Here is a 27840-nt window from a genome sequence, read left to right as displayed (position 1 = left end):
ACTCTCTGGCCTCCCGGGTGCCGGGCCCTGGGCCGTGCTGCCCACCTGCGGGCGGTGGGTCTCGGGCCCAAGGGGCGGGCTGGGAGAGAGCCGGGGAAGGGCTGAGCGAGCGGGCTTGTCCAGTTCTCAGCAAGGCTAGAACCCGGGCCCCAGCCGCAGGCCTTGTCTAGAGGCAGGTGGGTCTGCGGGGTTGCCGTGCGGACGTTCTAGCTCGGACACGGCAGGAAGCGGGCTCGACGCGGCGAACTGTCGCTGGGACCGGGCCCTTGCTCATTCCTCTCTTCTCTGTTTCAGATACAGCCAGGCCGACGCCCTGAAGTACGTGGGCATCGAAAGAGAAATGGAAATCCCTTGACGTCTGCTACCTCCTCCTCCCCCTCCTCCTCTCTGGAACAGCTGCCTTAGCTTCAGGAACCTCGAGTACTGTGGGCAATTTAGAAAAATAAAATGCAGTTTGAAATTCTGAATTTGCAAAGTACTGTAAGAATAATTTATAGTAATGAGTTTAAAAATCAACTTTTTATTGCCTTCTCACCAGCTGCAAAGTGTTTTGTACCAGTGAATTTTTGCAATAATGCAGTATGGTACATTTTTCAACTTTGAATAAAGAATACTTGAACTTCCCCCCCGTTGTCGGGTCATTGATTGGTGCGGATCCGTCCGCTGATAAGAGAAAAGGGGCGCAGCTGGTACGGGAGGGCGCGCTCACTTCAGCTCCTGGGCTGTTGCCGCGTTCCGTGAACCTTCCAGACCGTGTGCACGTTGATGTTCCGAGGCCACAGTAGCCAACGGAGGACAGATGTTTATGTAACAGGATACGTCACAGATGTGTGCAGTGTCTAGTTGATGTCTAATTATAACACCGATGCCGTCTGTCAAGAAGTGGCAGATCCCCTCAGTGACCAGCCTCACGGTGCACAGAACCCCAGCCGGACCGGCTGGCTGCAGCGGCCCCACGACAGGTCCGGACGTGGACACTCAAGAGCCCAGCGGTGGCAGGGAGCTTCCTTTCCTACCAGTGGAAGGGGATGGGTATGAGCAAACTGGTCTTCTTTCTTCAGGGGCGCCTGGGTGGCTCAGTGGGTTGGGCTGCTGCCTTCGGCTCAGGTCATGATCTCAGGGTCCTGGGATCGAGTCCCACATCGGGCTCTCTGCTCAGCGAGGAGCCTGCTTCCCTCTCTCTCTCTCTGCCTGCCTCTCCATCTGCTTGTGATTTCTCTCTGTCAAATAAATAAATAAAATCTTTAAAAACAAAACAAAAAACCCAAAACCCTCAAGCGTCAAGGCCATGGGGCTCTCGCTCCCCAGCCTCTGAGAGCGGTCACCATTCTGTGGGGGTAGAGTTGCCTTTATCTGGAGTCACTTTTGTTGATTTACATAATGTAATATTTAATGTGACACGTAATTAAAACCTACCTCCAATGGCGCCGACATGGACAGGACTCAGGTCTCCGTCGCATCGATGCATCAGCCATAGCAACCCCAGGCCTACAATAAAAGAATTTGCTATTTTCCTTTGGCGACGACAAGACCTGGCCTGGGATCCCGTCCCGGACTCGCTGCTCTCTGTGCTCGGCCGGGTTTGGCGCAGGTGCTCAGCCGGCCGCCGCGGACTCCCAGGGGACAGCTGGGGGGGCTCGCCCGCGCTCGGACCTCCTACCCTTTCTGCTCGGCCTGAACAGAGCCCATCTACTCTCACAGCGACGACCCGCCGCACAGGATCCGAGGTCCTGTTCACGCCGGACACCAGACACCCACAGGCGTCCTCCGGACTGAGCATTTTCACGGACAGCGGTCACTTGGAGCCCGCACAGCAAGCTTTCTGTGCCCACATCTGAAGGGTCCGGTGTCACCACGTCTGAAGTGCTGGACCCACCATGCGTGACCAAGGGCCTGCTTTAGGTCTTCCCTGGTTTATCAAGGGGCAGGGTGGGCCACAGAGCATGACATACGAGGTATTCAAACACCCAATATCAGCGCCAAAACGGTTTAAAACAAACCAATGCAGCCTTTTAAAAATGGGGTGCCCCCTTCCCCTCACTGTCCACTGGGTGGAAGTCGGGGAGTCCGGTGCTTACTTCCCAGCAGAGCAAATCAGGCCTGGGGAGGACGAATCCAGGAGCCCAGCACTGCATCAGAGTGTCGGAGCCGGGACGGGCTCGGTGGTGAGGAACATCCGAGGTTGTTCGTGCTGGATGGACGTGCAGGACCACAGCCTGACAGACAAGAGGGTGCCCTGCGGGCCAGTTTCTGTGCTCCCACGGGTCCTCGAGCACATGACCAAAGGCAGGTGACCTGTGGCTGTGGTGACCATGTCACCATCCACAGACCAACCACGGGCAGATCTGAGGGCACCGAGAACGAACATTCTGCTGGGCAAAATTATTTTACAATCAGTGTTTAGTAGTTTCTTGCAAAAACGCAAACTGTAACCGCCCATCTAGAAGATGCTTGGTTACTTCTCAGTTTTTTCTTGGTTCAGCAACCTCCAGCCTTCACGGGGACGCCAAGCCGGGCTTCCACGTCCGCCCTGACGCGTTCACACATCATGTCATTTAAATGCGCGCACAGCTCGTCAAGAAAGCTTCCCAATGTGAGCATTTCCCAAGAATTCCAGGATTCCGCTGGCCATTTTAGGAGCTTTGGGCTTTCACCGGAAACAGCTGAAGATGCCTGGTGGGAAAAGGGGGTCCAGCAGCCCTGGGGGCTCTGATGGGCCTCAAGAAGGCGGGCTAAGCAAGGCCATGCTCACCGACGAGGCCAAGTCTGTCCGGTCCGCCAGCCGACAGGGGCCCGAGCCAGCAGGTGAGACCCGGGCGGCAGAAGCAAGTCCCCCGGCAGCCAAGTTCTAAAACAGAAACTGTCTTCATCCCAAGGGGGATTCGATGCAGATGTCGGTCAGCCGGCGCCGGTTTTCATCTGGCGGCGCAGAAATCTTCATATCTTCCAAAGGAAAATCAGACTCCGGTGTCTGGCAAGGACACAGGCCACCTTCGAGCGCTCGGTCGACGGGAGAACTCGAAACCCCTTGCTCCTCTCCCCTTCCCAGCGCCCCTGCTGCTTTCCCGCGGAGCCGCAACAGGTGGCAGCCTGCGCTGACCGCGGCTGTGCCCCGGAGAACCGGTCACCCCCATGGGCTACTGACCGAGGGCCTACCTTGTGGGTCTCCCCGGGTGTGAGGAAGCCGCCCCCTCAGGCCACGGGCTCCGCGGCCGGGACCCTGGTGGCGCGCTCTCCGGCTCAGCGTCCGCAGGGCCCGTCCCTGCAGGCAGCCTCGGAGGATGACGGTCTGGCAGCTGCTCCTCGCAAGAGAACTGCGGTTAATCGGGGCGTGCGGGAACCCGGTGCCCCTGGCTGGTGGCAGGTGGTGCCCCACGTTGCCAGGCTCCGGCGGTTTGGGGAAGAAAGGCACAAGGCAGAGTCAGTTTTTCTCCCCGCACCCGTGGCAGTTGACCAAACGTGAGGGGCCGGGCCGGGCCGGGCATTTGGGGGGCTGCTGGACTCCCCTCCCCTGGGGTCCTCTCGATCCGGGCCGGCTTCCAGTCGCCGGCGGGGCTCCTGAAGCCTCTCCCGCTTCGACAGACGACACACGTGCTGAAGGGCTCCGTGGGGGGGCAGCAGCGTGTTTGTCCCAGAGGCGGGTCAGGGGACGGTGGAGAGGCAAGGCCAGCATGCACAGGGAGCCCTGGGCACCCCAGGGTCTGTGTGGGGGCTGCTTTCTGTTTACAGTGGGGATCTTTGTAAAACTGGAGAAGATACACTATAGACACCAGAAGCTCTGACACAAATGCTGTTACTGTTGTGATTTTAACAAACCCGCAAGGGCCGAATGTTCCAAGAGATCATGGAGTTGCGCTTCTGCGTCTTCCCCGAGCGTCACCAAGCCTGGGTACGGCCGGAGATGGAGGCCCCCGTCCCTGGAGGAGGCTGGGCCGCGGGGTCTGGGAGTTAAGTCTCTGCAGCCACTTCCCTGGCCAAGAGTGACGGCCAAAGGGACCACAGTGGCCTCGAGCTTAGGGTCCTCTCACCCCAGCTGCTGGCCCGTTGGGAGGCGGGGGTCTCGCCCCTGCCCTTGGGCTGGGGAGGGGGACCGTCGTCTTACCAGGAGGAACAGAGGTGCTTGTCCCAACCGGCTGCCTGTCACACCGGCTGGAAGCAGAGGCGGGAGTGAGGGGGCACGGGGCGGGGGCCGCGGCCGCGGCGACGGCGCTGCGATGGCAGGGAGCCGGCACCAAGCCCCCTCCTCTGGCCGTGGGCAAGGGGGGACACTTCCCTCTGAGGCCGTCAGGACGAACCCACGGAGTCCCCCCACGCGGCCGAGAGAGGCGCCGCGCCGCCGCAGGAGCCCCAGCAGGCGCGTGAGTGCGTGGGGAGGAGGTTACAAGGGGTTTACAGTGTCAAGATGTAACAGACGTTTTCAGTCGGAAGGATGCAGCCTTCCCCACTGGAAGACACGGGATTAGAAATCCGCACAGTCGTTACGGCTTTTATGTACATGTGCAAGTCAGCCAGAACTTAAAACAAAACCAAATGCGACTTGTACAGAAATCCTTTAATTTTCTTTATTTTCACACATTAAAAAATGAAACACACTATACAAATGGTTTTTCATAGCAGATTACACGTGGGTCCATTAGACTTGCTCTCCAAGTGCCGCCAACACGGACCCCGCCCAGGAGGCAGCGGTGAGCCCCGGAGCCCATGTATTGATCTAAACGCAGTAGCATGCAGCCCTCCGCGGGGAGGGTCGAGCCCCCCGTTCTTAAATTAGGTTAAATGGCGTTGGTGTCCGTATGTACAGACGTGAAATGTGTCAATCCTGAGCAGTTCCGATGTGCAGCTGAGACCGGCCGATGGGAGTCTCGGTCTCAGGGTTAAAAAGGGAGGTCAGGTCGGTCCACGTGGCGGCAGGCTGGCTGCGAGGACTCAAGCTCTTCTCTCCACCCGGAAACTATTCGCTGCGGGTCGCACAGTCAGACCCTTCGAGAAGGGTTAAGCCAAGTAACTGTAGGTGTCCTTTTCACCGTCAACTCGCTCCAAATACTCTTTCTCGATCAGAATGTCAATGCATTTCTGGGCGTTGTTTTTAAAAAGGGAGAAGCAGTGAAAGGGGAAGAAAAACACATTTATTATCAGAGCGGGACGGCCACCCTCCGCAGGGATGCCCCCCACCAAGAGCTCAGGCAGCGAGCAGTTTCAGCCCGTGTCCCTTCAGTGCGTGGCTCTACTTCCCCGGCAGCTAAGATCTCGCTTTCCTGAATGGGAAAGCGCCCATTTCCCTGACGTCCCCGCCCAGAGGGGCCCGCATCGCTCCGGGCCTCCCCGCCCCCCGCCATGGGCCAGGCACGGCAGCAGCCCCCGCTCCTGGCAGCGTGTGATCCCAGGGGGCAGCGGGGGCCTCCGCGCTGGCTGCCGTTTCCTGCTGGTGGTCTCGGAGAGCGAGCCGCCGGGTTTCTGTGTTCAACAGCCCACCAGGCCCGAGCGACCCGCGATCGCCTGGAGCTGCGGCCAGCCGAGCGGAGAGGACCGCACGGCAGCGAAGGCGCACACGGCCTGGACAGGCTACAGCCCAACGATGCCCCCGGACGGGCCTCGGAACACAACCTCCGTGGACACAGCAGAGCAGGAACTCTCTAAAGCCGGTTACACTGAGCTCCGAGGGAGGCTATGGCCAGGACAGAGGGGAGTCTAGGAGAACAGGGATACCGGCCAGGAGGTGGCAAGAGGGAAGCTTCTGGAACGCTGGTCACCATCTAACCTCCTGCTCTGGGTCTTGGCTGCACAAGTGGATTTACTTTGGGACAATCAGCAAACCGAACCCTGAGGCTGTGTGCACGGCTCCGCAGATGTCAAGAAGGAAGTTTAAAAATGAAGCCGATTTCCTTCTGTAGAAACCTGGCACGTGTGGATAAGCTGAGTTCCCTGAACCTCGTGTTTGCCACCCCTTCTCGCTCCCAAAAGAACGGAGAGCGCGCTTCGCCGCGCGGGTCATGTACCTTGATCACGGGGACGCGCGGCTTGAACCTGGAGGACAGCTGCGTGAGGACCTCGCCCAGCAGCTGCTGGTGCTTCAGCACCTTCCGCATCTTCATGATCCGCACGATGGCCGCCTGCGGCGCCGGGGGGAAGCCGGGATCCCACGTTACAGGCGGCCCCCGCGTCCAGGACGGCCCGCCCCGCAGGGGACCGCGAGCCCGCGAACGCTCAGACACCCGGACGCGACCTGGCCTCAGAGGCCGCCTCGCCGTGACACCCCCCACCCCCGGCCCCGACCTGCCCCCGCGTCCGGCTCATCCGCTTCCCTCCCTCTGCCCCAAGAAGCTGTCCCCAGCCCGGCGGCCGCCCCAGCCCACAGCCCCCACGCGCGGGGCCAGCCTGGCTTCCGCGGGCCACTCCTCTGCGAGGGACACCCCCGACGTGGGCCCAGAGTCACCTGAATCAGCAGTTTGCGGTCCTCCTCGATGTTTTTGTGTGTGGTTTCTTGTTCCTGCTTCTGCTCGGTCTTCATGGGCACGTTGATGTTCACCCTTAACTTCTTACTGTCAAGAAACAAAGATGAAATGGAGGCTACTGTCTCCAAGGACAGCGCTGGCCGCGTCCTGTCGTGCATCCGCAAGGAGCCCCGGCTCCCCGGGCTGAGGGCAGGGCGGGCGGCCTCGCACTCCGCCGGGGCCACGACACCCGTGTCCTGGGAGACTCAGCGCCGTCCCCGGCTCTCCCAAACTGTGTCAAATGAAATAAAATCAAGACACTTGGACACAGAGGTCCGAGCTTTCTCGGGGAGCCATTGGAGGAGCGCCTGCCTAATGCAGAGACCACCAAAACCTGAGGCGGAGTCAAGTGGAGGAAGCCTTGGATCCTCAGATGGAGGATGCCAGGGCCGCCCCCCCCCCCCGGTCCCCCCACCCCCCACCACCTGCAGCCACGGCACAGATGTGCGGGAGGGAAGGGACGTTAGTGGTCCAGGACCACCCACTTCTTGATTTTCCTTACTTTTTATAACCGAGGTACAACTTTATTAAGGTGTCTGGCTTCAGCTCCACCTCGTCGACGTTGGCATTTTCGTCTTCCAGGACCTGTAAGAGATGACGGTTACCACACGATCTCAGGAGGAGGCTCCGTCCCGGTTTCAGAGAGAAAATGCAAAAAAACGTACCAGTAGTTTCGACTTCAATAAAATCTGCAGCACCTGTGCCAAAATGTCCTGCAATTAAAGAGAAAAAGAGAAGTTAAAGAAAAAAACCAACCGCATTTCTCCTTGCAATAAAAACTACACGCGATCCCATCGCCGTCTTCCTCAGAAACCCAGCAGTCACCCGAACGGAAGAGCGCACCCACGGGAAAACGAGAGGGAAGCTGAAGGGGTCCCCTGAATTCATGACTGAATTCACCAGCCTCCACTTCAAAGTGAAGCCAACCCCTTTCCGGCCGGGAGCAGCTGGTGGTACAAACCGATGATCCGTTCTAGAGATCAAAACCATGCGGACGTCCTCACTCAAACCTACGGGACCCTCTTCAGCCCTCAGCTGCCTGACAGCCCGTCTCGGACACGGATCACACAGAAGCGACGATCGACGGCCGCAGCAGGCCAGCAGCCAGCACTCTGCTCCCGGACGCGACGGGGCCCAGGCTGTCCCCTTCCTTCGGCAAACACCAAGCACCATGTGGCGCCCCTGGCCGTTCCCTCGCCTGGCAGCATGGGTGGTGGGTCACGTCTCAGCTCTCCTTCGGTTCGGGGATGCCATGACCCTAGACGGTACCACCTGCCCGATGTCTAGTCCCCTGGATGCATGTCCCCAACCCCCACCCTGATGGACACAGCAGGCCTGCTCTTGCCTTTAGGGAAACCCATACTTTTCCGAGGTCACAATCCTAAAGCCATGAAGGTGAGAAGCCTCTGGTCCGGTGACGGGGCTAGACCCGCAAAGCAGGGCTGGGACGCTGCTGGACGCGTTGAGAGGGACGCTGGCAGAGGTTTCACTCATGAGCCAGATCTGATGGGGGAATGAGTGCGGAGCAGGGGGGGAGCCCTGACGCCACACGGAGCACTACCCCTGCCTGCAGACCAGCTGAGACGGGCACGGAGCTTTGGTTAGAAAGCCAAGCAGAGAAAACCCATGGACCTGTCAGCGCGGGGGGGGCGGGGGCGCGGCGGCTGGGGACAATGGCCACGTCATCCCCACAACCTGAGCCTCGATCCCGACGCCGGTCCTCCTGACGTGAGGAGGAATGAGAAAGGCTCTTACACACAAAGGGACAGACAAATCCATTTTGTTATTAAATTTGCAAATGTATTTTGGATGAACTTGAAGCATGATCAAAAAATAAATGATTCCCTCAAAGAAATAAAACCTTTAAAAAAAAAAAGATTTTCCTGACATTCAGTGAGGCCAAGATTACCCTGACAGCAAAACCAGGCAAAAACGCCCCAAGAAAACAACAGACCAATCCCTATGAATGTAGACGTAAAAATCCCCAAGAAAATACCAGCAGACCAAGCCCAGCAGCATAGAGAAAAGTATGACAGACGCTGCTCGGTGGGGCTGATCAGCACCGCACGCAAGGTGGCAACGTGAGAAAAGCAATCGCTGTTACCTCCCGCGTTAATAGACAAAAAGTAGACTTCTACCCCCTAGAGCAGAACCAATTTAACAAAATTCAACACTCTTTCAGGATGAAAACACTAAAATACAAAACAAAAAAAAATAAGAAGGGAACTCCTTGAATAAAGGGAATCTAAGAAAAACCGACAGCTGACGTCATATTTATTAGTAGTAAGCTGACAGCTTTCCCCCAAGATCAGGAACAAGACAAGGATCTTACTCGTACCACCTCGATTCAACGCTGATTTGGAGACTCTAGCCAAAGCAATCAGGCAAGAAAAAAAAAAGGCATCCAAATAGGAAAAGGAGGTAAAACTGGCTGTACTTGCAGATGACAGGACAATGTATTAAAAAACCACACAATTCCATTTCCGAGAGCACCAAACACAGTACTTAGAAATAAATGCAACCAAAGCGCAAGACTTGCACATGGAAAGCTATGAAACACAACTGAGAGAAACGAAAGACAACCCACGTGAATGGGAAGTCGCTCATGGTCATGAGTTCGAACAGTTGCTACCGGTAAGACAGAGATTGCCAGCCCCCCTGCACCCACTGGCAATCTGCAGATTCGATGCAGCCTCGAACAATGGATAAGCAAGTTCTGAAATTCATTTGGGAATATAAGAGACCCAGAATAGCCAACACCATTTTGAAAAAGAACAAAGCTGGAGGTCTCGGTTTGACAACTTTACTACAAAATAACCACCAAGATGATGTGGTATTGACATGAAGACAGACACACAGATTACTGGAGAAGGATGGCGAATCCAGAAATAAACACATCTACGTACAGCCAATTTTCGGCAATTTACGGCAGTACCAATCAACAGGGAAAGGAATCTTTGACCTTTATCAGGCAATGGTCTCTTAGGACAACACCAGCATAGGCAACAAAAGAAAAAAAGGCTCTATGTACCAAATATATGAAGAATTCTTACAACTTGACAGAGACAACCCAAATAAACAGTGTGCATGGGCAGAGGATTCAAGTAGACATTTCTGTAAAGAATGCGCAGAAATGGTCACCAAGAACCTGAGCACGCAGCGTCATCAGCTGTGAGGGAAACGCAAATCAGAGCTACAATGAAGGACTGTTTCATATCCACCAGGATGGCTGTAATTTAAAAAAAAAAAAAAAGGAAAATGAGAAATCTTGGCAGGGACGTGGAGAAACTGGACCCTTCCACGCGGCCGGTGAGCCCCTGGAATGTGTGCAGCTGTCGTGGGGCCATCTGGCTGTTGCTCGGTGAGGTAAAACCACCACGACCCGGATATTCCACACCTAGGTAGGTACCAAGACAACTGAAAATACACCCACACAACGGCATGTATACGAATGTTCACAGCAGCACTAGTCCTAGTAATCAAAATGTGAACAGCCTGAACGTCCATGAACCGATGAACGGACAAGCACCCCGTGGTCCATCCATACGCTGGAATGTATTTCAGCCATAAAAGAGAGCAGAAGAGATCTACACACTATCACATGGAGAAACCTTGGGAACGCGGACAGAAGGGGCACACGCTGTGACACCATTAACACGAAAGGCCCAGAGCAGGCAAATGCAGGGACAGAAAGTGAGTTCACGGTGGTCAGGGGCTGAGGTGAGGAGCAGAGGGTAGTTACTGCTATGGTCTAGCGGGTTTCTTTTGGGGATGATGGAGATGTTCTGGAACTGGACAGGGGTGGTGGCTGTACGATCTTGTGAAAACTCACCAAACTGCCTACTTATAAATGGGGACTTTTACGTATGTGAAGTAGGTCTCAAAGAATATGTCGGATAGGAAGACTAACATGATAATTAGTGACATTTGAGCTTCGTAAGAAGAACCTAGCTGGAAAGGGGGTTAAGAAGGAGTTAAACGGGAGAAAGCATGCTGTACTCGTGTGTGTGTGTGTGTGTGTTTAAAAATGAAGTTTTTTTTTTAAAAGGCATCATTTACAGTCCTAAGGCAAGCTGCTGTTTCCAATCAAAGCCTCCCCCTCCTCTCCCACACCCTCCCGGCCACGCTCACGAGCCTAGGGAGGCGGCGAGCTGACACCCGAGGGGCCGGAAGCGCTACGATACCATTTTGATCTGGGTGCTGTCGGTCAGCTGCTGCACGGCGTACGCGTCTTCCGTGTTGTACTGAAGCAGGATGGCCATCTGGAAGGTGGATGCCTTTGAGGCCCCACATATAAAAGAAAGAGAAGCAAAATTTAAATGCATGGAAAAACCTCCAAAATGCTAGAGCTTAAGTCTGAAGAACTTATTTATGAAACGAATTCTTCTGATATATGCAAAAAATCAAGCGGCTCTACGTAAGAGAGGGTTCAAAGCGTCACACTCCGCCGTCACGCAACCTTCTCCTCAAAGACGTCATTTCCCACCTTTCCAACATGGAAACAATTTCGGACTTTCTTCTAGGACGTTGTGTGTACATAAATACACGCTTTTATGCGTCCACACTCACTGAAATTTTGGCTCCGCCACACATAAGCTGGGATCCTGGGGAAGTCACTTAAATTACGGGGCCTCAGTTCTCTGTCAAACTGAAAGTAGTTAACACGGTTCTCGGTAGTCTGTACTCAGTACTGCGGCAAGCTCCGAGGGTTACTGTTAACACGCCACTGTTTGCCGAAGGAAGAGGGCAATGACCATGATTAGGCAGACGCAACTCCGGCTTCCGAAGCTATGCAGTTAGCGGGTGTCAGGCGGGAACTCGGCCAAATGCTTATTAAACACATTATTTCACTCCATTTTCACATCACTTCTGATGCGTAAGCGTCAGCACCCCCCTTTTATGGAGAAGGAAACTGAGGCATCAGTCAGCCACCTGTCTGTCCGCGAGAGGACCAGCTCATCTGACCCTCAGATGCGGGCCGTGTGCCCCCCACAGGACTCTGCCCGCTTTACTCGAGGCTCTGGGGCCCCAAGCGCGGATTCTGACTTCCACGCTCTGTCTTATCCGCATTCAGACTTGAAGAAAACGCGCTCCCCAGCAGAAGGCGATCTCACCTGCAGAGTGTATCTGTTTTTGAAGCAGTTGGTCACCAGTTCGCCTTTAGACAGTTGGTACAACCACGTCAGCTTCCTGCCGCTGTGGCGGCTCGCGTAGAAAGCTGTGAACCGCTGGTAACTGCGCTCCAGCTGGACAAAAGGACAGACAGCGCTGTGTGGAGTGTCTACGTCACCACAGCCCCCAGTCGGCATTTCTCAATACATACACCGTCCCACGTTTACAGGACAAGATGCTTAGGGCACGAAAGTAAAATGCAGAGGTCGGTGTTGGGCTCACGCAGGCCTCCGAGGGGCCTACTGAGAACCGTTTCTAACTGACCGGCGCGTGGGTTCCTGTCGGGGGGCGCAGCACGGCACTGAGCAAGGCCCTGTGGCCTCCGAGCCCGCGCACAGGCAGTACCCAACCCCGCCCCCCCAGCCCGTGGGAAGGCCCCCAGGATCACGGCCAAGACCGTCCTTCTCATTTCTGCTCAGCCCTGACAGAACACCAGGCAAAGCCACACTCACCTCGGACGGCAAGGCGAAGGTGCAAGACTGCTGGAAGGGCCACGACCCGGAGCTCAGCACTTGGATACTGAAATCCACTGAGGCGGGAACGAAACACAGGACACAGTTAGTGCCACGGACCGAACGAGGCTACCGCTCAAACGTGGCCTCGTGTTAACAGAAACGCACTGAAAACAACCTCCGCTTTCGTGTAAGATGAGGAACTGACCGTAGGCCAGGTCAATTATTCCACTCAATTAAAATGAGTAAAAGAGGAAAGAGCCAGAAACTCTCTCTCTCTAGAGAGGGGCAGGGCTCGTTCACTCTCGCTGACGCTGGCGCGGCCCGCCTGCTCCGGTCCGGCTTTCGGCCGGGCCTGGGGGCCCCTCGAGCGCCCTTGAGCTCACGCAGCACGGCCGGCCCCGCAGCCAGCACACACCGTGCGGGACAGGAGAGGGAACCTGTCACCACCAAGAGCGGAGGAGGCCGCTGGCTCCCTGCCAAGCCTAACAACGGAAGGTTCTTCAGTTCTGGGGAAAAGGGAAGTTCCCACTTCTCATTTACGAAGACAACGTCCGCATGTGAGGACGTCGGTGCATCGGCCTGCGACCACCGCCGCGGGTGCCGGCCGGTCCCCAGCTCCACGCCAGCCCGGAGCCGGGAGATCGCGGCTCCTTCTGACGCTGTCATCGATACAGCTGAGTCAGTTTCTCGTACTTTCAAAAAATAAATTCTAGAACGGACCCAAACGAAGGGCAAAGAAATGTATTAACTCTGAAGCTGGGCGTGGAGCCCCCAGCCGGACGGCGCCCGGGGTGGGACAGGTGTGTCAGCAAGCAGGAGAGGACGGGGCTCGGCACCCCCGGCTTCCACCCGGCTGGGGTCCCCCGGGGAAGGCTGGCTTGCTCTGTGCCTGTCACACAGGCTGATGTCACGAGGAGGCAGGACCACCCCAGCGCATCTGAGAGGCACTTCCCGCTTGTCCGTCCCAGAACTCCTGCTAAGGCGACGAGCAGCCTTCCTGGAGATGCGTCCCGTCTGTCCTTCGCCACAACGCCCTGCCCGGCTCCGCAACGCCCGCCCAGAGCAGCGCACGCGCGGTACTCACAGTCCAGCGGCTCCGAGTTCGTCAGGTGCTTTTTGAACTGCTCGTTCAAATCCTTGCTCACGCCGATGTCCTGAAACATCCGCTGAAGCTTAGAGGTGTACTCAAAACCGCACGCTTGCTGAAACGAAGCCACACGACCGTCTTATTAGTTCCTCCAGAAACAGAGCGTAGACACGGGAGGCGCGTGGACACCCCGCACTGCACGGAAGCCACGACTACAGCACGCGTCACCGCAGCACGTGCACGGACCCGGTGAGCCCCGGCCCCGGGCCGCTCGGCCGCAAGCAGCCCGGTGGGTCTTCGTTCCCGCGGGAACTTGCCGTGGAGCATCCAAGAGCCAGGACACGCGACAGAATACGAATGGCGCACTCGGTCTACGGCGCTTACCGACCGCGGGGGGTGGAACTGTGTCCCCGGACTCCTCCGCAGAACGCTCAGCCCCGCGAGATGGTACGGGCTGGGGGGATGGTAGGGTACTGGGGAAATGACCATTTAGAGAAAGTCATGAGGACAGGGCCCTCCTGATGGGAGGAGCGCCCTTGTGAGGGGAGACCGGGGTCTGCTCCCTCCTCGCCACGGAGGACGCAGCGGGCAGGTGACTGTCGCCAGACTGGGAAGACTCGTCGCCAGAAAGGGCATCAGCTGGAACCTCGATCCGGACTGCCCGCCTCCGGCGCTGTGAGAACACGGCTCTGCCGTCAAGGCCCCCGGCCATGGGCCGTGTGACGGCGGGTCCGAGCGGGGTCAGCCAGCCATGACACCACGCTTTCCGCTCCCAGTGACGTATGTGTACGACACCGACAACGAGCGAGGAGCCCAGCACGGGCTCGGTGCGGGGGGTGCTGCGGAACGAGCCAAGGGCCCCACAGTCCTGCAGACACAGCCGCAGACACGGAACGGACACCGGAGTGAAACACAGCACCCACCAGCCCAAAGCCCAGAGCAAGCGTGGGCTGAGCCTGCTGAGCGGTTCCGGCGTGTGGACACAGAGCAGGGGCCGGAGGCGCGGAGCTGGGAGATGCTCCGGGGGCAAGTGGGCCTCCCCGGCCTGATGGCACAGCGCGGCCCCTGAACGTGGCGTGGATGGGTCTGACCGGTGACAGCCCTCCCGTCGTGGGGCAGCGGGGCCACACTGGACAAACTTGTTCTCTACGGACCACGCCGCCACCCAGGGACAACCTGAAACAACCCAGATCCCACGCAATGACCGGACCTTTTCAGGACGTAACTCCACATACCTTTAATTTAGAGATCATGCTCGCTTCGGCGTCATCGCTGGCGCTGTTCTGATGCACGAGCCTTTTGGCCAGCATCTTCGCGTAGAACTTCTGGAACACGTCTTTATCCTCTATGTACTTGAAGACCACCATCTAGCAAAGCCACCGAGAGAGCACACTCAGAGCATTTGCAACCCGCTGTCGCGGGCACACGCCGGCGGCCGCCCGGGCTGCTTCATCCGGCTGGCCCGATGCCAACGTGTGCACAGCGGCCGAAAATACCACCACAGCCTTGAGATACTTTCGTCAACCCCTTAAGTCACAGGAAGTTGATCTAGACGTACTACTAATGAGAAAAGTACAAATGCTAAAATTGAGGACTCAATTTAGGGAGTAAAACCATAGATTCAAAGAAAAATAAATGATCCAGTTAACTGTCTCATTTCAGATGCCCTCCACAAATAACCTGGAAACCTGCTGGAGCCTGGGGTGCGTAGTGAGAGGCGCCTTACCACTTGGTTGAGCGTGTCTTCTAGCTCTGCTTCTTCTGGGTTCTTGGAACTGAAATTTAAAGAAAGAAAAAAAGGCAGACGTTGTCAAATCAGCAAACACTGAATCAGCAAGCACCCCTGAGCCAAACCAACAGAACGGACTGTGGCTCCCAACACCCGAACCATAGTTTTCTTCAGATCAGGGCACGGAGAGGCAGGGAAACTTCCCTCACCCATGGCGATGTGGCCATCCTACACTGAAACTACCACGGAAGAGTACATTCATGAAAAAACCGTTTAAGATTTCTAAGATGAAGTTCAACAGAAGATACTTATTAGGGTTCCCCCAAACAGTCACATTTTCCTTTCATATAATCTATTTAAATACAAAATTAATGAACTTCACTTTGGCAAAATGCTTTTCTACAATATGCTTTAATTCAACTCTGAAAAAAAACAAAGAGGCAGAGAGAGTTTCTGAATGGCCGAATCATTTAAGGTAACGAAAGGGTTTAAACCACTAATGTGCTGCCTTCCTCTGTGGTTCTCTTTAACAACAGATTCTTTCTCTTCTAAGAACAAGCATGACCTGAGAAGTGACTGCAGGGTAAACATTTTTAAGGTTTTACGAGTCCCTCACAGACAAGATCCCCACACATCTGTATAAAATGATCCAGCCGCCAAACAAGCGCTGGAAAGGTGCTTTGCGCTTAGGAACAGCTAACTCAGGAAGTCTGGACCTGTTCTGCGTGTGGGCAGGCCAGGGCGGTTTCTCTCCCAGGAAGTCTTTTACTTCTTAGCTCCGTGCCCCAGTGCGGCTCCCTGAGGCCAGCCCGCCATTCTGCCTGTCTGAGCAGCCTTCCTGAAGGGACCACGGAGAGACTCGGTGAGGGGCCCTTGTGAAAAGGCAACGGATAAAAAGGATAAGACGCATTCTGCCACACAAACTGAAAGTCTGCTAAAGCACGCAATTACAATATTGAAAATTTTCACATCCCCTAGTCTAAAAAAAAAGAAAAAGAAATCAGGTCAGAAGAGACATTCCACTTTGGAGTCCATTTTTACTCCAGGAAGGATGTGACGAGAACAGCGAATCTACACCCTGACCGGCTTTGCAATAAATAGAAAACGACCCTCAAATACTCCATTCTCCCTGGTCTTGGGAAATGGCTTTCTGGCAAAGTCAGAGACAGCCAGTGACCTTACCAAACGTTTTCCCATGTCAGGAAGACCACATCCAGTTCTGTTAATACAGTAAGTAACACTAAATTTGCTACCACAGAGCCATCCCCACCGAATTCTTCAGTTCCCTAAACAATTTTCTCTGCTAACATTCGACTCGTGAGTTCCCCAACTCCGTTCTAGGTAAGAATTGTCTGCAGTGTTTTTCTTGGTCTGTGTAGGTATTCTTAGTTTTTTTTGCAGTGGGGTTGTGCGAGCCTTCGAGACCTGTTCATTCAACTCAAAACCCGGACAACACGGGGGCCTGGGAAAGGACTGCGTTTGCTGCTGGAGCTCTGGAAAAGTGCAACAAGCCTTGAGCGTTTCTGAACCGAGAGAAGCCGTTCAAGTGCAAGAGAAGCTGAGAAAACCCAACACACACACCAAGCCTGGAACGCTAGAAGCACAGGCAGAGGAGAGAAGGGCGCCACAGGGGACCGCGAGGCTGCGGGCTCTCAGCACCCACATGCCGCGGAAGAGCAGGTGAGAAACAACGGTTAACATGGCAGGTGCGTGCCTGGCCGGCTCAGTCGGCGTGGCGTGGGACTCGATCTCGGGGCATGAGCTCAAGCCCCACGCTGGGTGGACAGATGACTTAGAAATAAGCGTTAAAGAAAGAGACGAAGGATACGAAACAGCAGTGAAACAAGCTCATCAACAAGTGAAGACAAGCGTTGGGGGCCACGATACCACGTTGAGGGGCCCACGATACCACGAGAGCCGCAGCCCACGGGGGGTCCTGTTTCGGGCAAGAGCCTGGGGAACTCCTGCAACGGATCTTCCCCTGGATCTTCCCCGGACACACGACCGAGCAGGCCCGCAGGACAGCACCAGGGAGAACGAGACAGACGCTAACTTCCTGCCTCCCTTCCAGCCTTGCAAGCACCGCCTGACCAACCCCTGGAACTTTATTTACCTAAAGAGGTCACAGCGCCTGCCATTCTCAAAATGCCACCAGCAGCATTAACAAACGAACGAACAACAAACGGGGCCTAGAATCACAACATGGCGCACCTTGTAGGGAGCCAGAGAAGTTACGAGGTTTACAGTATTTTCTCCAAAGGCACAAAGATGGCAACTTAGTGTATGTGAACTATTACAAGGTTCAATTCCTCATAGAGAGCTGAGGCTTTAAGCGGATTTACTACGGGAAAACCCAGAGTCCCGAGTACCTTTTCTTCAATAGGGAGTCGCAGTACCGAGCCAGCAGCTCGGGGGATTTACTGGACGACTGGGCCATTTTGGTCACCGCGTTGTTGTTAATGAAGCGCCCACAGGCCTGCGGGGCACAGAGAACACAGTCAGAGGCGCGCAGGCCCGGCCGCCTGCACCCGGCCGCCGCGGCGCCCACTCACCTTGTCGAGCGCAGCCACGAAGCCGGCGTCGTTGTTGAAGGCCGACATTACCAAGGCGTTGTATTTTTTATGAACATCCAACACTGTCTGTACATACATTTTGGGGTCCTCGGTAGGGGAAAAACAAACAAAAGTTGGTTACTGGGGATTAAATGGTATATTAATATGTTACTATAAAATATTCCCGAAGGTCAATAAATTTCTTCAAAGATGTTAAATAAGATCAAGAAATAACCTTGGGGAAAAAGAAAAAAAAAAGAAATAACCTTGGTTCCACCATGAAAATATGCAGGACATTTCACTTATAGACATACTAAAATAGATTCTCCATGCTTGGAATTAAATACTGACTTCCAACTTGTATATAAAAACGATTCTTCAAATTATGTGAACATTCAAAAGATCATAGGAAACACAATTTTTCCAAGTGAGAGCTTGCTTAGCTCATTTTTGCTGTTGTTAAGAATTCAAATTCTGGGGGCGCCTGGGTGGCTCAGTGAGTTAAGGCCTTTGCCTTCGGCTTGGGTAATGATCTCGGGTCCTGGGATTGAGCCCTGCATTGGGCTCTCTGCTCAGAGGGGAGCCTGCTTCCTCCCCGCTCTCTCTGCCTGCCTCTCTGCCTACTTGTGATCTGTCAAATAAATAAATAAATAAATAAATAAATCTAAATGGGGAAAAAAAAAAAGAATTCAAATTCTGGACTTTTCTGGGAAAACTAATCAGTGAGTAAGATCCATAATCAGCTGGGTATCTTGAGCTTAGGTGGTGGTTCAGCCAGTGAAGTGTTTGCCTTCGGCTCAGGTCAGTCTCAGGGTCCTGGGATCAAGCCCTATGTCAGGCTCTCTGCTCAGTGGGGACTCGCTTCTTCCTTTTCCTCTGCCCCTCCCCTCTAGATTGTGTGCTCTCTCTCTCTTTCTCTCTCAAATAAATAAAATCTTAAAAAAGGAAAAAAAAAAAAAAAAGGAACAGTGTAAGACTAAGGTCTGAGGAAGTGCGGGCAGGGCCCTGAGTGGGTCAGGTAAGGCGTAGGGTCCGACTCGCACACCTGACTGTGCTGCAAGACTGGATGAGACCGGCCAGGGCCTGGGAGACAGGCAGAGCGCTAAGGAAAGGGGAAGGCAATGCAAAGATCAGCCACAGGAGAGGCCCTGATTAAGGACACACAAGACGACAGAAGGACCGGGGGGCAGGGACGTGGAGACAGTTTGAGTCACCTGACGCTGGGGACTCACTGCGCGTCCCGTGCCAAGCCCCACACAAGGACTGTCGCAAGCACACTATGAGGTCGCTGCTGTCTGGATCCTCCCTTGACAGGTGGAGAAACTAAGTCAGTTAGGCATCTGGCCAAGGGTGTCAGGAGACAGCAGTCAGGCTTGACCCCAGGCCGCCTCACTCCTGAGTCAGCATTCTCCGCAGCTCTCAGAAGCGGAAAGGCCTAGAGGACACGGCGTCCACAGCGGCGGCAATGTGGACAGACGTCACCCGCCATGGGGATGCCAGCGGCTGGGCCCTTTATGAGCAGGACGCCTGAGTGCGGGGGGCTCACGTGGCTGCCGTGTCTGCAAATTCCTGACAGATACGAGTCTTTGGGGTTCGGGAATAAGAAACCAGAATTCCCCAAATTCTAATTATTCTGCATCTTGTAATACTGTTTTTAAATAATGAGTAAGCACTGAGAACGAATGGTTTTCCTGTGGTAGGTTTATACCAAGAGTTGCAGAGGTTTTCTGTTAAAAAATAAAATAAAAATGGAAAGTTTATTATTATTATGAGCACACTGCAGAAGATTTTAATTTCAACAGTATGTAAAGTGGTCTCTACTGGATACAGACATTTAATAAGGGAAAATGTTAAGAGGGAATGCAAAATGATTGCCAAATAGAAATCAGTTAAGATAGTGGAAGCTAATACCACATATATTGAATATCTAAAAATCATCTATCTTAAAATGTTAAAACACACACAGCATTCACCGCCCCATCAGAGAATCTTGTTTCATGACAACTATTTCAGATGTAGAAAAATTTCTCCATTTTGCAATGGTTTTTAAAAATGTTTTAGCATTCTTTTAAAAAAATTTTATTTATTTGAGAGTGAGAGTGAGAGCAAGTGGTGGGGAGGGGGAGAGGGAGAAGCAGATTTCCCGCTGAGCAGGGAGCCCGATGCAGGCCTTGATCCCAGGACCCCGAGATGATGACCTGAGCTGAAGGCAGACACTTAACCGACTGAGCCACCCAGGTGCCCCCCTGCACTGACAGTCTTAATTTACAAGAGCACCCAAAAGCATCTTCTAACTGGCACACATCTTATTTCATATAAATTCGTTTCTTTTTTTAACAATGAAAATATCGTCTGCCTGACTTAATTTTGGGTTTGCCACTGAAATTGATAGTACTATTGTTGCTAATTCAGGTTTTAGATTGCTTTCTGATTTCATGTCAAATTATTTCTCGATATTCACATTTTCTTGTCTTTGCATTTCTTCTCCTAAAAGTATTTACAAAGAACTCTAGCCTGCAGCGAGCATCCAAGCACAGGAAATGCCAGCAAACATCACTGGGTAGTGTCTGAATAAGGTAACATTCAAGGTTAAGGTCAACAGCATTACAAAGGATCACGTGTCAGGATTGCCAGTTTAAGGACTTACTTTGCTTCCGACACATGGTTTTTTTGGGAACACCACTCAAAGGATTTACATGAAGTGTATTATGTGCATAAACACACTAACGTGTATTTTATTTGTAAGAAGGAGGCCCTCAGCAGCAGAGAGGACGCACCCACGTTTGCAACCTGGCGTCACCAATGAGGAAGACGAACCCGACAGTACCGCTGACAGTACCGCGTTTCTGGAACGTGCGCTCCTCTCGGTTCCAGAGACAACTGTGTGTGTGAGCATCCCTGCCCCTGCCGTCGGTGGGTTCGGCTGAACCAGGAATGTGGACTGTCATGCTTGTAAAATTATGCTTTTCTGTTTTCATGATTTCCTGAACAACTTTTCTCAGACTTGGGATGTGGAAAAACATAAATGTCCCAAGAAATGCCAGGAAGGAATTCCCCGCAGTAAGACCAAGCAGAGGGCTCTTCCCCAAGGACACTGCAATCTTTGGATTCTGATTCCAAGAGTCTTCCTGCTACAGGAGGAGACCTAGCCAGCTCTGGCTGCTGAGAACAGAGGGTCTGAAAGGACCCCATGAAGAGAAACGTATGGGGCATCAAGCCTCAGAAACCTGAAGTGAGAATCTGGCAAGGGCAGACGAAGGCAGGAGCGTGTGGGAATGAGAGAGAAGCAGGTGTTTCCGAGGGCACCAGACTGCAGGGTTAGAAAAGCAACAGAGATAATGAGAGGTGAGATCAGCTAGAACAAACGCATGCTTTTCATGGAACGTGTCAATTTTTGGAGCTTAAGGAAATGAACAGAGCAGTAACTGCTTTGATTCCTGACCATCTGCTTATTCAGTAGTACACAAGGGCTTTCTGCTAAGAAACACGACACCTGTCAGGGCTTGACCCTGAGGGATGTCACCCACCCCAACATGATTTCACTTGTCTGTATAATGCCAGTGACGGTCACATTTATTTCTAGCCCAGACCAGACTTTCCCACCAGCTCACACGGCTTGTCCTTGGCCGTTGCATGGGATTCCCAAACTGCACGTCAGAGCTGTCCGGGTCTCCTCCCTGAACCCGCCGGTCTGCCAGAGCCCTCTCTTTCCATCTCCCTACTTCCAGGGTTTTACTGTAGAAAATTTCAAAGCTCTGCAAAGTTTACCAAGAAGGGTAAAATCTACTCCATGAACCCGTCATCCAGGGTCAACAAGGACCGAGCACAAACACTTGCCCCTCACAAAGTCCAAGAACCCAATTCCTCCTTCTCCCCACCCCCAACCTAACCAACCCATGCGGTCTTCCATCTGGCCACCAACACAGACCACGCTCTTTTCACTTTAAATCTATTTTCTACTCGGGACATATTGTTTAAAAGATCAAGATCTGGAGGCGCCTGGGTGGCTCAGTGGGTTAAGGCTCTGCCTTCGGCTCAGGTCATGATCTCAGGGTCCTGGGATCGAGCCCCGCATCGGGATCTCTGCTTGGCAGGGAGCCTGCTTCCCTCCCCTCTCTACCTGCCTCTCTGCCTGCTTGTGATCTCTGTCAAATAAATAAATAAATAAAATCTTTAAAAAAAAATCTGATTGTGTCCGTTTCATGTCTGTCACTATCACCCAGTCTTCTCTCGCCTCAGGACTCTGGCACCATCCTTAAGGCGGCTCTCAGGGGCTCCTGGCCTGGCCAGCCCCCGCCGACCCTGTCAGTTTCGGTCCGTGCCTTCCCTTCCTCTCGATCACAGCACACTGCCGGGTTCTCAGAACGGGTCGCGTTTACACCCACCGAGGGGCTCTGCTCTGTCTGGGACCCCCTGCCTCGTTAGCTTCTGCTCTTCTACTGGGCTCAAAGATTTTCTCAGGGAAGCTGCCTGAACTGGGAGGACGGGCAGGGCCTGTCCCACGCTGGGCCGCTGACTGGCCCGGCCGGGCGCTGGCTCCGAGAAGCCTGCCGGGCCGTGTCCGCCCTGCTTGTAAGCCCGGCGTGGGACATTCCCCGACCACTGCTCAGACGGCTGCATCAGAAACTCGGACGGTCGTGACTCAAATTATTACCTTTAAGGCCACACGTTTCCACTAAAAAAACCCCCTCGTTTTAAGGACCAATTTTGAAAAGAGAAAAAAACGTGCGCAGGAGCCTCACAGGCCGTCCGTCTCACTCACCCTCTCTGCCCTGAGTCCGTTGGGCACCCGCGGCCCGCGGACAGGTCTGAGCACGAGCTCGTGGCAGCGGGCGTGCAGCACAGGGTCTCTCAGGATGGCCTGTGACCCCAATATCGGAACGCTGCCCAAAGAGCGGCGGGCGCGGCGGGGACAGGCTCGAAGGGCCGCCCTCCACTTCACCAATGTACGCGGGGGCGGCGGGACCGTCCTCGGAAACGTGCCGCCACCCAGAGCGGCCTCGGCTGGCGCGGGACCCACGCCTCTCATCCGCCGAGCCCGTCGCCGCCACGCAGCCCCGCAGCACACGCGGGGCCGTGCCAGACACCGTGGGCAACCCGAGAGCATTATTCTTGGAGAAGGAGAAGTGAAGGCTCGAGTCCTAGGAACGCACGGGGCAGTTACCTGGGGGCAGTGATTCTCCCGTGAGCCTCAGCGCCCGGTCCTCGGCGCGACATTCTCTCCTCCCGCACCACAGAGGAGCAAAAGTTCCGGGAGAGGAACAATCACAAAGCACCACCGACAGAGAGAAGCAGGGAGGGTCCGGGGGCACCGGCTCCGCCAGCCGCTCACTCGCGAAGTACCGTTACTTTCCGCATGAAATGACCCGCAAAACGCGACCCAAACCAGACCCCCAAACGCTGGCGACAACCGCGCAGAGCGGCCTCACGCGCCATCCAGGGACGTGACCGTCTCGCAGTCTCTTCCTGGTGTTCTCTAGTCCGTCATCTCACCTCTTCTGACAAGCAGGAATCACCAGCTTCTCCGAGTGTGGTTTCAAGTCGGAAATGCCGCAACGCAAGAACCTACCGGTGAGACCAGCGCCCCGCACCCCGTCACCACGACCCCGGCCCGCCTGCTCCTCCGGCTTCCACCGCTCGTGTTAATCCCGTAATCGCGGCTCGGAGTCTCTCAGACCAGGAATAACGACTCTTGAGCCATTACCTCTGGGTCTGATAAACTCCTACAAGGCCCTGGTCGCGCTTCCATCACCAGCCCCGGCTCTGGCTCCCGCCCGCACGTGCCTGCGCTGGGCCAGGCGGGCCCCGTCTGCGGCCAGTCCGTGAGGCCCGGTCAGGACCGAGGCCCCAAGCCGACTGGAGTCAGACAGAGCGAAGACAGGCGAAAATACTCAGTTCTGAGAGCGGAACTAAGCTGGACCTGCCCGGAAAACCCGGGCCTCCTCGACGAGAAAGGATGATGCCGCAGAAGTAGTTGCTGCATTAGTTCGGCAACAGAAGCGGTGCGTCCAGGAGGCAAGCGGCGGGGGAACGTGGTGAGAGTTCACGGGTGGCCTTGATCTCGTCTGAAGCCACGCACGGGCCACGTCAGGACTTAAAAATACACAGCAAAGATGAAACCAAAATGTAGTTGGGATGTGGGATGCCAAGTCAGATCTGGGTGGCGAGAGGCTCCGGTAACTGGGCTGCCCGTGGAAAGAGCACGGCCGTGTCCCAGCGGGGAGAGAGAAGGGTACATCCTGGGTATAAAGATGACACAGTGAGTCTTCCCACAGTTTGCTGATCACTAAACCAAAACGAACACCTGTGTCATTTCTCTTCCAAAGAAAATGGGAATTCTTTTCAGCCCACGGCAAGACAGAAAACCGATTTGCAAATTCAGCTACAGGCTTTCTGAACCATTTTCCATTATCAGCATATATCAGTTCTTTGTGTAATTAAATTCGTCAGTTTGACGTACTTTACGAGAGCGCCTCCTTCTGTCCTAAAGCGCCTCCTTGGTCCCACTGCATCAACATCCACATCTATGTCAGAATGCCCTCTTGCTTTTTTATAAAATGTTTTATTACACAAGAATTTCAAACCTCATCAAAATAAAGAATGGTAAAATCAGCCCCCCTTAATGCATCGCTCAGTGGCTCAGTGCTAAGGGACAGCCACGGTTGGGAAAGTCCAGAACTCTCTCACCTTGCCCTCCTCCTACCTTAGGAGGGATGTATATTCCCTCCCTTCTGACCAAAGCAGGCTGGATGCCTGATGTAAGGTTCCTTGTCCAGTTTTATCACTGTGTGTATCATTTTCTTCTATTACTAGCACCCACTGAATGGTGGAGTCGGGACCACGTGACCAGAACATTTTACTCCAGAGGAGAAGGGGAATCCTGGCTGACTGAACGAAACCCAAACCTTGCACCGTGTTCCTCTGTTCACTCTGGTGCAAGTTCATCCAAACAACTGGGTTCCTATAATTATTTCTAACTCAACTTCTCAATCCCCAAACAGGGCTTTTTCCTAATTCTGATAAGGTCCTAGATTCATCACCCCTTAGTCTTACACTGAAAAACATGCTGCCAGAGCTTCCTGATTTCATCTCTGCCTAGATCATTCTTCATTTCAAGCGCTCCCTTTTTATAGGCATCGTCATTCCCGGAGCCAGAGCCCTGGGCTGCTCCTGAAAATGCCTCCTTCTGTTTCAAGTAGAAGATGTCTCTCTAAGCTGCAAATAAACGTTCACGACTTTGCTCACCAGTCCATCTCTGCAGCTCTACGCCCCCATTGTTAGACCAAAGGCCCTGCCGGACATCCAAGAATCTACAAGGCCACTCTTGCTGGGTGACACTTCAGCCCTAATCAGACTGACATTAATCAAGCTATGGTTTCAAAGAGGACCCTGCGCTTATCTGTTGCCATTTCTGCCCTAAAGACAGAGAGTAATGAAATATTCTCTTCTAATCTGATTTATGTGAAGCCCTCTTTGTAGGGAAGTACTACAGCACCCAGATTGCTGTGAAATCACGTGCTAAGGAAAAATTCAACATGTAACCCACCGTATCCTCAAACACTCGTCAGTTAAGTACGCACACGTCTGTACTGACTCTCCTCCTGAACTTTATTTTGGTATTCTCTAGAAGCTACCATCAAGGGAAATTATAAAGCCATCCAAGGACTTGGTATCACGTTTACGTAAGTGTTAAGGTTGACAACTGTCCACGTTACTGGTGTTTTCTCTGGGATGGGCTCCTGCGAACAGCATTCTCAGCTCTGCACGCTAATAAAGTAATTCTCCCGAGTTAGCTTATCCTTTATGGTCACAGGGGTCCAGGAGCGGACTGTACTTCACAGTCCCCACTGCCTTTACCGGTAAGCTCTCCGCACTGACAGCAAAGAACTGGAGGCCCGGCTCTAACCAGGCTAGCAGACTCCACGGCATGGAACGTGAGCACTGTCTACCTCAGCTCGGAGCTCTGTTTCCTATCCCGATTCTGCTTCTCTCTCTCTCATATCCCGTTGTCTTTTATGCATTGTGTTAGCAGCCTTGATACTGCTGGCAACAATGAGGACTACAATTAAAACCTAAGTGGGGTGACTCTCTATTCTGCACAAAGGACTGTGCTAAATTCTGAAGATATGAAGATGGATAAAGCCATTCCTGTAAAAGACATTTCCACAGGTATCTAAAATATAAAGTAGTGTGAATGTCACAGTCCAACATGCTACTATTTCAAAGGGGTGACAGGGAAAGGCTTGTGGAAGAAATGGCATTTGAGCTGGGTTTTAAAAGATAAATAGGTGTTTAACACACAGGAACAAAAAGGGGACACAGCAGAGACAAGTAGGAAGGTACAACAAGGCAGAGTCACGGAAAGGTGAGCAGGTGATGGGTACGATGCAGAGACAGAGAAACGGGATGAAACCATAAAGGGGAGTCTGGCCACGCGGCCGAGGACTCCTCCTCTCCACTGTCATTATGACGGCATCATTATCAAGGGATACTCGGAGCACAAGACACCAGCACTAAAACCATGAGCAGCACGGACTACAGCGAGCTCAGCCGTACTCCCCAGGGATTACAGTCGACGGCAGTGACGGGGACACAGAGGTGACCCACGAACAGAGAAGGGCCCAGGAGAGACTTAAAAATGCCACAGAGGTACAGGACGGGGAGTGGGGAGTCACGGCAGTCACTCAGGGCTCGAAGAGAGAGTGGAGAGTTCTTTTTAGAAGGGAGGATCCGAGCTGGCCTTCAAAGCAGGACAGAGCGAGCAGAAAGCAGGCAGGCCCGTGCTGCAGGCCAAGAGAGGAGCCTGAGTACGAGAAGGGAAGTGATCTGGGGGGAAGACAAAGCTCCTGAGAGCGGGGTTAAATCAGAAGAGGATTCTGATTTAACAGAATGTTGTAAATTTGATATACTATCACAGAGAAGAAGCTGTATTTCGCTGTGCTTAAAACAAGGATGAAGAACGTGGAAGAAGGCGGTCAGAGCGTTCAGTGCTATTTCTGAGAGATGGCAGTGCCAGGCCCCGTGAGGGACGAACAGGAAGGGAAAGGACAGCGGGAAGAGCATCTGGAGAGCGAAGTCATGGGGCCTGGATGAACTTGGTGGGGCAGGGAAGGGGCTCGCCCTCCCCCCACCCTCCCCCGACTCACTTGGGCCACCTCCGTGTGCCCTACCCCTTCCAGGCAAGAAGCCATGCCTTGGAAGCTTCCCATACAACAAACTGGCCTATTTAAAATGATTTATCTGGTTCTTTGTTCAGCTCTAAACCAGTTACGAATCCCATCCTTGAGTATCTTCTGTCTACAAGGTTCCCAAAGTCCTACTGGTACCCAGGGCGAAGGCAGCTGCTCCCGCGCCGTCACCCAGGACTCGGCACATCAGTGGAGCATGCGCGTCCTCAGTTGCGAGGACCTATAAAGGCTGGAGAGAATCTTCCAGATGCCCCGGGACCCTGCCCGGCGCGGGGGTAAGATGGCCCCACCCGGGTCTGCTTGGCTCTGCGGCCTGACGGTGTCTGTCCGGGCAGCTCCGAGCGCCGGCATGTCCGGGAACAGCCCGAGCGCTAAGGGCTCCCTTCCAGCGCCGCTGCACGAGGACTGCGGCTCTCGCTTGGGTCAGGGACATCCGCCTCGCGCCGGTTATTCAGGAACAGCCTTTCATTTTAAAAGTTTACGTTTAACTATAAAAAAAAAAGCCTTGGGAAAATGCTCAGGTAGGTTTTGAGGGTACCAACACATAAAATATTATTTTGAATCACATTATAAGTTTGAAACCTGTAAACTTCAATCTAGGGCAAACCAATCGGTAGCAGAGCTAGCTTTTCAAACAATACCTTTTCAAGGTCAGTTAAAGAGAAGTCCGGCTTCTAAGTAAAATCATTTCTCTATCTTTGGACACTTCACCTGTTTTACTTGATATAAAAAGAATCATAGGACTAGATGAGAAAACTTTTTGGTCCTTAAAGAATCACTTGAACAGTGCTTTCTATGACATTTAATACGCTCACCGCAAATGATTTTCATATACTATGATCCAACTCAACTGGGCAAAAAATGTTCAAACTTTAAAAAAATTGTTTTCTCAAAGTAATTAAGCCCCATTTAAAATTATATATAATATTTTTTTTCTTTTAATTATTAAAGAAAACAGTCTCTTTCCTCTGCTGCTTTTCCTCCAGCATGAGTGAGCTTTGGAAAACCATCATGGCTTGGTTTACAATATCTCTTTTCCATTTGCCATGTTTGTGATAAAAATACCTACTAAAACAAGCATATTTTAAGCAGCTCTATTTATTCTTTCCGACAGTAAATATTTAAGCACCTACTGTGCTTTGGGCTAATAAGCACTGGGTGCACAT

The 27840-nt window shown here is 53.4% G+C and overlaps 2 protein-coding genes across 12 annotated transcripts in view; one reads left to right on the top strand and one right to left on the bottom strand.

The window, feature by feature from the left end:
• The window catches only part of EZH2 (enhancer of zeste 2 polycomb repressive complex 2 subunit), an 89293-nt gene extending 88670 nt beyond the window's left edge, over nt 1–623 (top strand). For all 11 annotated transcript variants that reach the window (XM_044246806.1, XM_044246798.1, XM_044246802.1 and 8 more), the window contains one exon: nt 295–623. In XM_044246806.1, the coding sequence (XP_044102741.1) occupies nt 295–355 (61 nt within the window). In that variant the 3' untranslated portion in view covers nt 356–623. The remainder of the gene's footprint in view (nt 1–294) is intronic.
• Nucleotides 624–4548: 3925 nt separating this feature from the next.
• CUL1 (cullin 1) overlaps nt 4549–27840 on the bottom strand; it is a 104911-nt gene continuing 81619 nt past the window's right edge. Inside the window, exons 10-22 of the mRNA XM_044246795.1 lie at nt 17487–17594; nt 17304–17410; nt 14932–14980; nt 14441–14572; nt 13203–13320; nt 12116–12192; nt 11606–11737; nt 10676–10768; nt 7157–7204; nt 6994–7076; nt 6434–6539; nt 5997–6110; nt 4549–5073 (exon numbers count right to left, since the gene is read on the bottom strand). Coding sequence (XP_044102730.1) covers nt 4993–5073; nt 5997–6110; nt 6434–6539; nt 6994–7076; nt 7157–7204; nt 10676–10768; nt 11606–11737; nt 12116–12192; nt 13203–13320; nt 14441–14572; nt 14932–14980; nt 17304–17410; nt 17487–17594 — 1248 coding nt within the window. The 3' untranslated portion in view covers nt 4549–4992. The remainder of the gene's footprint in view (nt 5074–5996; nt 6111–6433; nt 6540–6993; nt 7077–7156; nt 7205–10675; nt 10769–11605; nt 11738–12115; nt 12193–13202; nt 13321–14440; nt 14573–14931; nt 14981–17303; nt 17411–17486; nt 17595–27840) is intronic.

The sequence above is a fragment of the Neovison vison genome, chromosome 4 (genome assembly GCF_020171115.1).
Source record: "Neovison vison isolate M4711 chromosome 4, ASM_NN_V1, whole genome shotgun sequence".
NCBI classification, from domain to species: Eukaryota; Metazoa; Chordata; class Mammalia; order Carnivora; family Mustelidae; genus Neogale; species Neogale vison.
The sequence above is the reverse complement of the archived record's forward strand: the minus strand, read 5'-3'. Positions and strand labels throughout refer to the sequence as shown.